Raw genomic sequence first — 12030 nt, 5'->3', positions numbered from 1 at the left:
TCACACCTAGCTGATTTTTTTTTTCTTTTTGTAGAGACGAGGTCTCGCTGTGTTGCCCAGATTGGTCTCAAACTCCTGCCTCAGCCTCCCAAAGTGCTAGGATTACAGGTGTGTTCCACCTTGCCCTGCCACATTCTCACTTTTAGAGTTAGTCTTTTGGCTGGGGGAGAGAGTCTCAACAGAGCATTTGTTAGTATGCAAATATGTCACTTTGAGAGGGAGGATACATGGTTATCATAGGGATGAGTTTAGTAAGTTATATAAGATAATTGAGTTTCCATAGTTAAAAAAAAAGAGAAAAGGGATATGGAGACACCACTATAAACACCTATCTTGATTGAGGTGAGAAGCCCTGGCCTGTACGGGGCAGCAGGAGGTTCACCCTGTCTGTTGGGAAGGAGGAAACTCTAAGACGCAGGAAAATTGGCAGAGGAAGGGGAAGTGGGCCAGGGCTCAGGGTGCGGGGAGCTGAGACTCCTGACCTACTCTCAAATTCTGCTTGGGCCAGACTTGGCATTGCTTCGGGAAAAAAGAAACACAAAGTATAGGAACATTTCTGGCCCACTGGTACAGAATACATGCTTTCACAGATTTCCCTTTCCTCTTGGAAAACAAAGCTGCCTAAAAGGACTGCTCCCTCCAGCCCCCATTCTCTGCAGCCTCTTTATGCCTCCCCATGCCCAGCACACACGCTACCCCATTGGCTGATTACCGTCTTACATTTTCTTAGAGTGCTTTTAATTAGATGTTAAATTGACAATAGCACCTAACAGAATTTTTACAGCTCTATTTTGGAATACTTTTCCCCCCAGCATATGGCGGAACTATCGAGTATTTTTCTCCTTCCTCAATGTTTTTTTGAATTTAATGTTTTATTGCTCATTTTAAGTCTTCACAATCAACTTGGACACACACACACAGATTTGTGATGAGAAGCTAGACTAGTCTGCATATAAAGCAATTAAATCTGGCAGCTATGATTCCAAAGGATGAATATTTTCCAGTTGTGGTAGGAGGCCAATCATACAGAAAAGAAACCAGCTGTTTCATGTTAGTTCCTGATGTGACTTTTCACACAGATGCTCATGTCGCAAAATTTATTTTCTGTTAAGATGCATTGTGAGAGCATTGTATCATCTTTATTCCCCTTGCAAATCCCTAATTCTTTCTGGGAAAATGAGAATACTCTGTTATGGTCATGCAGCCTACGTAACTGTATCCTGCTTAAATGCCAACTTTGATTTTACATTTTAGCTACTTAGTGGTTTTCTTCAACAACTGTACTGAACAAAGTATTCTTCACAGCCCAGTTGGAAGAGAGATCATTTCGTTCATTTTACCTTGATGTGTGCTTGCTTGGTATTGAGGATATGCAAACAACAGCTTGCTCCCAGCCTCTCAAAATCATCATTCTCATGAATTCCAGCAGTACCTTTCAGGGAGTTTAGTCAAGCAGGACTCAGGTCCTTATGCTGGCACTTTTTGGTAGCAAAGTGAATATTTAGAATTTCTGACCTGAGTTTCTAGTTCTCAACTACACGAAATGCTTGTTGAGTACTCTGTGGTTAGGATAACTGGGTGGCCCAAAGCAAGGAGAGGAGAAGAAGAACTGGAAATGGAAGGTATACATCTATGTCGCTTGTGCACCACATGCGGTGACATCTCTCTCAGAACTGGCATTCTTTCTGGAAATCTCCAGAGGACTTATCCCATGTCCTCCAAATCTAGATATGCCTCATGATGTAATCCTGAGGCTACAACTGCATTAAAATGAGTACATTCTAATACACCTACAGTTCACTCAAAGTTTTCTCTAATGTTTAGAATGCAGGATTTCACCATCAATAGGAAAATTTCATTAACAAAAATTTCCAAGCTGCCATCTTCAATTTTGCGACCTGATATTTCAAGAGCACCATAATCCCTAAAATTCATTTTCTTCCTCTTAGAAAACAAGAGGGAGGCTTTATTCAAGTATGTCACCATGTTTGCTGGGCTGCAAGCTCATTTGGAACAGAGGCAAGGTTTTTCTGTTTGGCAGGCATGCATAGTTGATTTTAAAGAGCACTTTGGTTTTATTTTTAAGTTAACATTTATGCAATTATTGTGGGATCACTTTTATTAAGGATTAGATCAGAAAATAAGTGCTGCTGTTTACTCATTTTATAGCAATGGCATACCAAAATGGTTGATCTAAATGTCTTCTTTGGTTTGCAGAAAAAGTGCCATTTTGTTAAGTAGGTGGCTTTTAAACAGCAGTACTACTTGGCAGCGCTCATTCAGAAGTGATTCTTTCCATCAGTTTAAAACACAACATGAATTACAAGCAGAGAAAAAATATACTATTTCCTTGGGTGTTGACTTTCCTGGCCCCACGCTTTCAGCTCTTGAGGAGTAAAACTCTCACAGAATCTGTTATAAATCTCAAGATGTCTCATGACCCATGTGATGTTCATTTTACTAAGAAATAAAATAAAATAAGAAGTACTCAGAGCAGCTGGAGAAGAGAGAGGTAATTTAAGGGCATTGCTACACTTTGTCAATTAGTGTATGAGTCACTCAGATGGAAGGTATCACACAGAGGGCTCAGAGGAAGAGTTTATTCTAAAAGGCCACACTAAAGAGTAAGACAGAGTTGTCTTCTCTGAACAGCTAACTAATGCCTCTAGACAGGGGTTGACAAACAATGACCCTCATGAGCCAAATCTGGCCCACAGCCTTTTTGATTAGCTAGGGCTGCCTTTGAGCAGCAACAGCAGAGCTGGGTAGCTGCATAGAGACCTTAAGGCCATAATGCTTAGGATAGTTACTAGTTGGCCCCAGAAAGTCTGCAGACCCTGGCTCTAGAGAACAGCCCTGGAAGCTGGGTGTACTTCTAAGTGTTAAGGTAACTTACCTAAAGACAGATTGGAAAGTTATAAAACTATAAAATAATAGTAATAACAATTTTCATTTGTATAGCATCTTTAATTTCTCTAGGTACTCAAACATATTCTTGGAGTTGCTTTGAAGAATTGGTTAGGTTATAATATGATCAAACAGAGAAGACTTTCGTTGACATCCAGATGCCATGACTGGGGTTGGGGGGAGGTAGATGAATCCTCCCCTCAGAGGGCCTCTGAGAGGCTGAATGATAACTGAAGGGGAAAGTTTTCTTTTAAGTTCCTAGTGTCTTCTGCACCCTTAGGATCTTATGTGATACATAGCAGATGGTTTAAAATTCATGCATTTTAGATTAGTGTTAAGCTTAATTCTTAGTTTTACACACAGTTTCTGCTAAAAAGCACATCAATGTCAAAGCAAGGACCTGGAATAGGAAAAGCATGCAGAAGAAGTGATCAAATTCTAGAATCACGGGAGGCCAATGAGATATAGAGAATATGTTACATGAGCTTGGGCATGGTGGATATGTGCCAGCCTTTGGACTTTTGCTATTTCAGATGAAGCCCTCTCTCAGATCATCAGAGGGTTAAGGATTATGTAATCTGGCAGCTGTGAGGGGGTCATCTTTGCTACCACAAAGAGAGATGGTGCCTAAGAAAAAAGCCAAGAATGGACAGAGCTAGGAGACTGTGGGAGACACCAGGAGAGAGGAAGGAGAGAGGGTGAGACAGACTGAGTCCTGATAACATAATGAGGATTTACAGTCAAATTTGTCTGAAGGAAACTTCTGTAATTTTCATGTATATCAGCCAATAAATTCTCTTTTGTCTTTAACTTCTGTGACTTGATTTCTGCCACTCCAAACTGAAAGAGACCTAACCGATACGCTGAGAACATTTTTCTACTGTTAATAACTAAACCTTTATTAACAGATATATCATTTCAATTGTGGACATGAGCAAATATACAGGGTTCAAACATTTTCCATCAAAATCAGTAGCAGGGAAGGGCAAGGCAGGACCAAAACCATATTGATGCACCATGTTTAAATTCTAGTCTTAAAGATACCCAAGAATGGGATTCTGTTGCTAAGCTTATGTGAGATGTTTCTGAATTTCGTTAAGGGAATTCTTCTTATTTTATAATTATAGTGCTGGAAAATATTTTGTTTTCCTAGTAGTATTCATGATATTAGCCTTCCAGGGATTTGTCAAAAATACTATTTTTTGAGGTTTTATTCTTTGTTGAGGTTTTGTTTTACATCATTCATATAGTTTTGGGCCAACTTCAAACTCCAGTGAATTATGTCTATCAGGTTTCTTTTTATTCAAATACTTTATCTTCTTTTTTATTCCCAAGATACATGCTACTGCCTGCAGGGCTTAACACAATTTGCTGGAGAGTTATTCTGTGATGTTTATGTATTAAATAAACAACGTTTTCCATCTGATACTTTTACCTGTTGGAACAGCTCAAGCATCACAAATTTATGGTTCCTACATTGAATCACTCACCAGTTGTGTAATTCAGCAAAGGCAGCTTTGATCTTCTTCACGGAACTATCCACTTCTTCCTTAATCATGACGCGATATCTAGTTAGAGAAACGGTGCAGCGTTGCAAATCCTTCACTGATTTCTCAATATTTGGGCCTAAAATTGATGTCAAAAAATACTATTAACTTGAGCATTTTATCCTTTGTTTGTAAGCTAAACGACAAAACAAAGCAATTAGCCCACCAGAAAAAGGGACTCATCTTTTGTCTAGTAAAAGTTCCATCAGGAGAATGTTTGTAACCCAGTGTGGGTGGCTTGTGTGGCACCTGAGGCTGTTATGATTTCACCAGTGGGGTCTCTGACTGGGCCATCTGGGGTACGCTTGTCTCCTGCACTCTTTGGAAGGAGGCTGTCATCATTATATTCTATCACAAACTGCAGCGCCTTAGAATCTGATACGTCTAAAGACCATTTGTGCTGCTGGCTCTCTCTATAAACACCACTTTGCATGGTTAAAAGCCAGCAGGGCTTTTGGAAGAGGAAAATGACACAGAGACTGGGAGAGGTACAAATGAGATAGAGAGAGGATGGGGCATCAATGCCAGGTACGCTGGCACTGGCCCCATCATCCGAAGCCAGGCCTGTAATTAGAGCAGCAGCATTGAAAGCAGCTCTATGGGTGCCCATCTCGCCTGATTTCCTGCAACTGTCACCAGGGTCTACAGATAGTACATCACAAACAGGCAGATTGTACTTATCACAATCAGGCCATGTTTGGTAGAAGAAAGAAATCCCCCTCAAGAAAAATGAGAAAGTAGATCAAACCAAAGCCAAGGAAATCAGATACAACTGAGGCTGAATGAAAAGAATAGTATTTAATCTTCTGGGAATCAGAAAGGAAGTGATTTTCATTTTTAATACCAGTTACGTATCAAGTATATCCAAGCTCAGAAAAATCATAAAAATCCAGCGTGTCAAATATAAAACCCTCTTTCAATGTTACATTGTGTGTAACAGAACTGAATTTACATTGGGAAGACCATATCTGAAGAACATATACCAGCCTCCAGACTCATCTTTGTTCAATGCAAGTCAAGCAATTGTGTATCAGGGAAACATGAGTCCCTTTTAGCAGTTACATTTTTAAAAGAGCTCCTGAATGAGCACTTGCTTTATAAGATATTAGGATAGAAGGTACTTGTGGTGCAAGTTTATCCATGCCTACAACAAGAATGGTCTCAGAGGGGCAGAGAAAGGAGATGTAATTCTATTTAAATATTCAAGACCTTTGATTACATGGGAGGAATCACCTCTGCCTTTCCATCTATGTGGGTCACAGAAAAAAAAATGCAATTTCATGTGCATCTCTCTTCACTAAGCAGCATCTTTTGGAAAGTTCTGTCACTCTGGCACTTTTCTGTATGTGCAAAATATGTTGAATCATTTGTGCAAAAGAAATCACTTTACCTCTTTTCTTTGCCAACTCATCTGGCTTTATTTCAAGATGAGCTGCAGGGGTATTGGACTTAACAGGAGATGTTTTTGCCTTAGGCTTGCTTGGGTTACAAGGCTGCTCAGCTGACCACTGTAGGCCATCTGACCTCTCTGTTGTTCCATGTATAGGTTTGGGGTTCCCATCTAAGGATAGTTTCTGTTGCAGTAGTCTGTTGTCTTCTGTAAGAAAACACCAAATAATGACTGTGAAGTGATAAACTAAAAACACTGGCGATAAAGTGATGGAGGATGCCAAGATTTTTGTTTTTGTTTACATATTGGCAATAATGCCTTTCATTGCAAACAGTCAAGAAACTGTTTTAAAAGAATCCCCAGAAGATTAGAGGGTGTACTAGAAGAGCCTTGTATTTTGAGTAGAAAGACCTGGGCATGTTTTGGCTCTGGTAATTACTTGCAGAGTGACCCTGGGCATCTCTGAGCCCTAGTTTCCTCATCCATAACTATCCAGGAAGGTTATTAAGAGGCTTATAGAAGATGAGCAGTGCCTTTTCCCTCCTGCTATTCCAGTAAAGGCTTATGAGTCTTTTAAGTACAATTTCATATTGAGGCTATAAAAATGTAGCCCTCCTATCTCCAAGTGCTACATTAATGTCTTGTGATATTTCATTCCGAATTAATGAAGGCAGAAGCGTGACTGGAGATAGAGCAAAAATGAAGTGACAACAGATACTATAATCATTGCATCTAATTTACGGAGGGCTTAAATCAGAAAACATCATCATAATATCTCAACTATATTTAAAATCTAGGGAGTCAGATTCTCTCTGGAGATTTAATAGATGTGGCAATAAATTAGCAGGATGTTGCTTTTGGCATCTTTTAAAGGTGGGTTCCCATTTAGTTATTGCTGGAATGAATTAAATAGCATGTTAGTGACCTGAAATGGAAATGTATCACTCTTAACATCTTACTAACAGAGAAAGTTTTGGGTGTGAGAAAAGGGAAGCCAGTGTGCTCTTGAAGGCCAGGTTCTTGTAGAAAGCTTGATGAGTGCAGTTTGGATCTAGGAGAACCAAGTTCTGGTATTCCTTATGTCCTGGGTGACGTTGTGGGAATGTCTTCACTTGTCTGGCTGACTGGCTTGCACTCAAACAGAACACAGTCATCTTTGTAAAACCCAGCCTTTTCAGATAGTCACCCTTGCCCTGCTTCTCTCTACTCCCATGGTACCTTGCTTTACTTAAAACCATGGTACCACGGTTTTATATTTTAACACAAGGCTTCCGTATCTGCCCCTCACCCCTGCCTTGCAGAGGCTGCAATCTTCCCAAGGGCAAACACTGAGTTCAATTCTGTTTTGAAGCCCTAGTACTTGTGTCTGGCTCGATGGCTTTCTGTAGAATTATGATCTAATTAAAGTACATTTGAAACAATTTCATAGAAAAAAATAAAAAACAATGAATATCTTACCCTGACACAGTCACAGAGACTACACTTGAAAAAATACAAAGGAATATGATCTAGATCCTAGTCAATTTGATTTTAGACATTAGTCCATTCATGATCAATATAATTAGACTTCAGTTGAATCCATCATTCATAACTTACATATCAAGAAAGCAAAACATACTTTCTATGAGCTGAATGAATACCCTTAAAAATTTACTCACAGTACACAAAATGTTCAGCAAAGGTAGTAAACAAAGTACGTAAGTACTGAAAACAGCATTTCCTCCAGTAATAAAACAGATTCAAATGGTAGTATGCAATTTTATCCTTAGTGATATTAAGGTAGAACTTCACTATAAGGCACTGGCTGTCAAACTTCAGTGTGAAATGAGTTTCCCTTGGTACTTATTACACATGCAAGTTCCTGAACACCATTTCTAGAGATTCCAGTTCAGCTGTGGGCCCAGGCTTCTCCTCCCCAGGTGATTCTGTTGGAGTGGAGATGGGTGGTACCAGCCAACCTGAGAAACCCTACTGTAAAAGATTAAAAAACTAATTTTATGTTGAGTCTATAAACATTTGTGTTAAAACAATGACACGTCCAAACTGGTTCCAAGTCACTACCTCTCTAAATTCCAGTTGAGAGGCAGTCTGGATGAGATACTATAAATTGAGAATTCTGGGTTAGGCTGTTTTTGCATTGCTGTAAGGGAATACTTGAGCCTGGGTAATTTTTAAAGAAAAGAGGTTTATTTGGTTCATGGTTCTGTACGCTGTACAAGAAGCATGATGCCAACATCTGCGCAGCTTCTGGTGAGGGCCTCAGGAAGCTTACAATCATGGCAGAAGATGACTGGGAGCCAGCATACCACATGGTGAGAATGGGAGCAAGAGAGTGAGGGGAGAGGTGCCACATACTTTTAAACAAGCAGATCTCACATGAAGTAACTGAGCAAGAACTCGCTTATCACCAAGGGGATGGTGTTAAACCATTCATGAGGGATCTGCCCCCATGATCCAATCACCTCCCACTGGGCCTTACCTTTGACATTGGGAATCACATTTCAACATGAGATCTGGAGGGGACAAACATTCAAACCATATCAAATTTAAAACACAGATCTTCGTGTATAGTGTCGTAAAGAGATCATATTCTTGAAAATAAGGGGATTTATACTATAACTTAATGGAAACAATGACCTTAGAGCAGAGGGAAAAAATTATTGTAATGACATGCAAAAGAATTTTAAATGGAAGCCAAGCATGCAAATGAGCATAGGCTCATTAACCTAGAGCTGAAAACATTTTATTTGTGTATCAGAGAACTGATATGTGGTCTACTGGTTCGTTTCAACATTCCCCATCAGATATCAGTTGAGAAATGTGAGTAGAGATTTTTTTTAGGTCCTCAAAAGCTGTCTCATTACTAGTGAAATCATTGAACATTAAAATCTTCAAGACCACTTGTACATATTTGCATATATGCATGTATGTATGACATGCATGTATGTCTTGTTCATCATTACTGCATGTGTTTGGTATCTTGCAGATACATAATAAATACTGAATGAATGTATCAGTGTTACTTTAGTACAGATCTGTCTTCAAATATAGTAAAACTTTGGGACTCTTGCAGATGAAAACTGGTGGAGCGTTATAGAGCTATAACAGAAAGTCACTGTATCGAGTGACTTTCCTCTAACATTATAGTCCAGAAATACCATCAGCTCTCCATTTATCTGGAGTCCACTTGTAAACTTCAACAGGTTGTAGCTCAATGGGGGCTGATTCACACATAAGCCTCCAGTGTCCAGTAAGGTAGCCACTGGCCACATGTGGCTGTTGAACACTGGAAATGTGGCTTGTCCAAATTGAGATGTGCTATAAGTGTAATGTATATGCTGAAATGTGAAGGTTTAGTACAAAATAAAAAATTTAAAATATTTCTTTAATAATTTAAAAAAGATTGACTACATGTTGAAATGATATTTTTGATACATTAAGTTAAATAAAATATATTACCCAATTTAATTCACCTGTTTACACTTTTTAAATGTGGCTACCAGAAAATATAAAATTATATACATAGTATGTGTTAAATTTCTGTTGGATAACACTAATAGGATACACAAGGAGTGTGAGAGTATTGATCTTCAGTGTGTAATCACTACTAATTTATATTCTAGAAAAGGGTATTTGTTTTAGTGAAGCCTTAAAATATCCTCTGCAATTCTACATGAGAAAAGTGGTGACAGGGTGATGTATGTCTTGTTCATCATTACTGTATGTGCTTGGTATCTCGTAGATACATAATAAATACTGAATGAATGAATCAGTGTTACTTCAGTGCTATGCATGCCTACGGCCCTTCCAATTGTAGGGAGCCTCGTTTGATATGAGTCTCTGGCTGTGTCTTTATCTAATATTCATCAAATATTAGAACCACAGTAGCCGTATCGTGGAAAGAAAAGTTATCTCTGGAAACACCCCATCTGCCTAGATTTCAATAAAAATTGTATACATTTTAATTTAATCCTTGTCCATGTATCTAAAAATGGCTCCTAGAAGTTTGTGTCTTTGAATTTAACTATTACTTGAGCATTCCTTTTATTAAAAACACTTACCAAATCCCAATTTTGTATATACACACAAATGGTATATAATGTCCTGAGTATCACGTTGGTTTCTGATTCAAGGATTCAACAGACACATATGGAGAGTGCACAGTGTATCAGCTCTGGTTTATTAATAGGCAATAAATGAGAAATAGACTGACCTTAATAACTAGTATGTAAAATGTGAAAAAATAATGGAAGAGGATACCAGAGTAAATCTGAATTGACCTTTCCCATTGAAGTGTCTTGGTACCTCTGTTAAACATTAACTGACTATATGGGTGACTATTTCTGGACTGTATTCTATTCCACCGATCTAGCTGCCAGTTCTCACACCACCATTACACTGTCCTAGTTACTGTAACTGCTTTACTCCTCTTTTTCAAGATTGTTTTGACTATCTTAGGTCCTTTGCATTTTAATATAAATTTAAGAATCAATTTGCCTATTTCAACAAAAAATATGATGAGATTTTCATTGGACTTGTGTTGAATCTATAAAGCAATTTGGGGATATGCGGTATCTTAACAATACTGAGTCTTTTGACCCTCGACATGACATACTATGCCATTTATTTCAATTCTAATTTGCTTTAGCATCATTTTATAGTTCTTAGAGTCTTGTGCATCTACAGTCAAATTTATTCCTAGGTATTTTAGAATTTTTATGTTATTGTTTATAGCATTTTTAAAAATTTCAATTCCAAAATGTTGGTTGCTGGAGTTCAGGAATACAAATGCTTTTTAATATATTGAACTTATATCTAGCGATCTGGCTAATTTCCTTATTAGTTCTGGCAGCTTTATTTATTTTTTTTTGTAGATTTCTTAAGATTTTCTTTCTACAAACACAATGATGACAGTGGTAATGAAGTCTAACTTCTTCTTTTCCAATCGTTCCTTGTCTTATTAATCCTAGCTACAAAGCAGAATGAGCATCCCTGCATTGTTCTGGGTCTTAGGGAAACTGCATTCAGTATTTTATCAAGTATTACACAGCTGTAGAGTTTCCATGTATTTATTAGACTCTAAAAATTCTCTTGTATTCCTTCTTTGCTGACAGTTTTTGTCAAGTGAATTTTTTATTTTACACACTGAGATGATCATATTATTGTTCTCCTTTATTTTATTAATAATATTATGTTGATTTTTTAAAATGTTAAACTGATGTTGAGTTCCTGAAATTATTAACCACACTCACTTGGTCATGCAGTATTATCCTTTTATATATTGTTTACTTCACTTGTTAATGTTTTGTTGAGGATTTTTGCTTCTTTATTCATTAACAATATTGTTCTGTAATTTTCTTTTCTTGTAATGACTTTGTCAGGTTTTGATACGAGTTATGCTGGCCTCATAAAATGAGTTGGGAAGTATTCCTTCTTTCTATTTTCTGAAACTGTTTAAGATTGCAATTACATTTATTCCTCAGATGTTCATGGGAATTCACTAAGGAAGTCATCTGGGCCTGGAAATTTTAATTATGAATTTCCTTGATAAGCATAGTGTTATTCAGATTTTCTATTTCTTCTTGTCTGTTTTGGTAAGTTGTGTTTTTAAAGAATTTGTCCATTTCATTTAAGTTGTTGGATTTATTGGCATAAAGTTGTTTATAACATCCTGTTGTTAGCTTTTAAATAAATGAAGTCAGGGCTAATTTTATCCCTGATATTGGAAATTGGTTTATTATATTTTCATTATGATTCAGTTCAAAATTTTTCTCATATCTCTTGTGAAATTTTCTTTTTGGCTAATGGATTGTTTAGAAGATTGATTAATTTTTAAATGTTCAGAGATTTTCTAGTTATCTTATTGCTATTGTTAATTCAATTCTACTGTGTTCAGACACCATACTCTTAAGATGGTGTTTTAAAATTTGAAACTAATTTTATGGTCCAGCTATTTTAATGTAAATGCCATGTTCTCTTGAAATTATTGGGTGTGTTGTCCTTTAAATATCAATTGGCTCAAGTTGGTTGATAGTATTGTTCAAATCGTCTATGTTCTTACTGATTTTTAATCTATATGTTCTATCAGTTACTAAGAACGTGATATTAAGATCTACACTGCTGTGGATTTGGATTTGTCACTTTCTTTAGTTCTATATATTGCTGCTTCATGGATCTGGAATCATT

At 37.4% G+C, this 12030-nt stretch overlaps 1 protein-coding gene across 39 annotated transcripts in view; it reads right to left on the bottom strand.

The window, feature by feature from the left end:
• The window catches only part of SPATS2L (spermatogenesis associated serine rich 2 like), a 173389-nt gene that overhangs the window by 33855 nt on the left and 127504 nt on the right, over positions 1–12030 (bottom strand). For 24 of the 39 annotated variants that reach the window (XM_063791449.1, XM_001170105.7, XM_063791447.1 and 21 more), the window contains 2 exons: positions 5845–6051; positions 4398–4533 (listed from right to left, as the gene is read on the bottom strand). In XM_063791449.1, the coding sequence (XP_063647519.1) occupies positions 4398–4533; positions 5845–6051 (343 nt within the window). The remainder of the gene's footprint in view (positions 1–4397; positions 4534–5844; positions 6052–12030) is intronic. The other 15 variants (XM_063791466.1, XM_001170214.6, XM_063791463.1 and 12 more) reach the window with 1 other exon arrangement.

Source organism: Pan troglodytes, chromosome 13 (assembly GCF_028858775.2).
Source record: "Pan troglodytes isolate AG18354 chromosome 13, NHGRI_mPanTro3-v2.0_pri, whole genome shotgun sequence".
Taxonomy (NCBI): domain Eukaryota; kingdom Metazoa; phylum Chordata; class Mammalia; order Primates; family Hominidae; genus Pan; species Pan troglodytes.
This window is presented reverse-complemented; position numbering and strand designations above follow the sequence as displayed.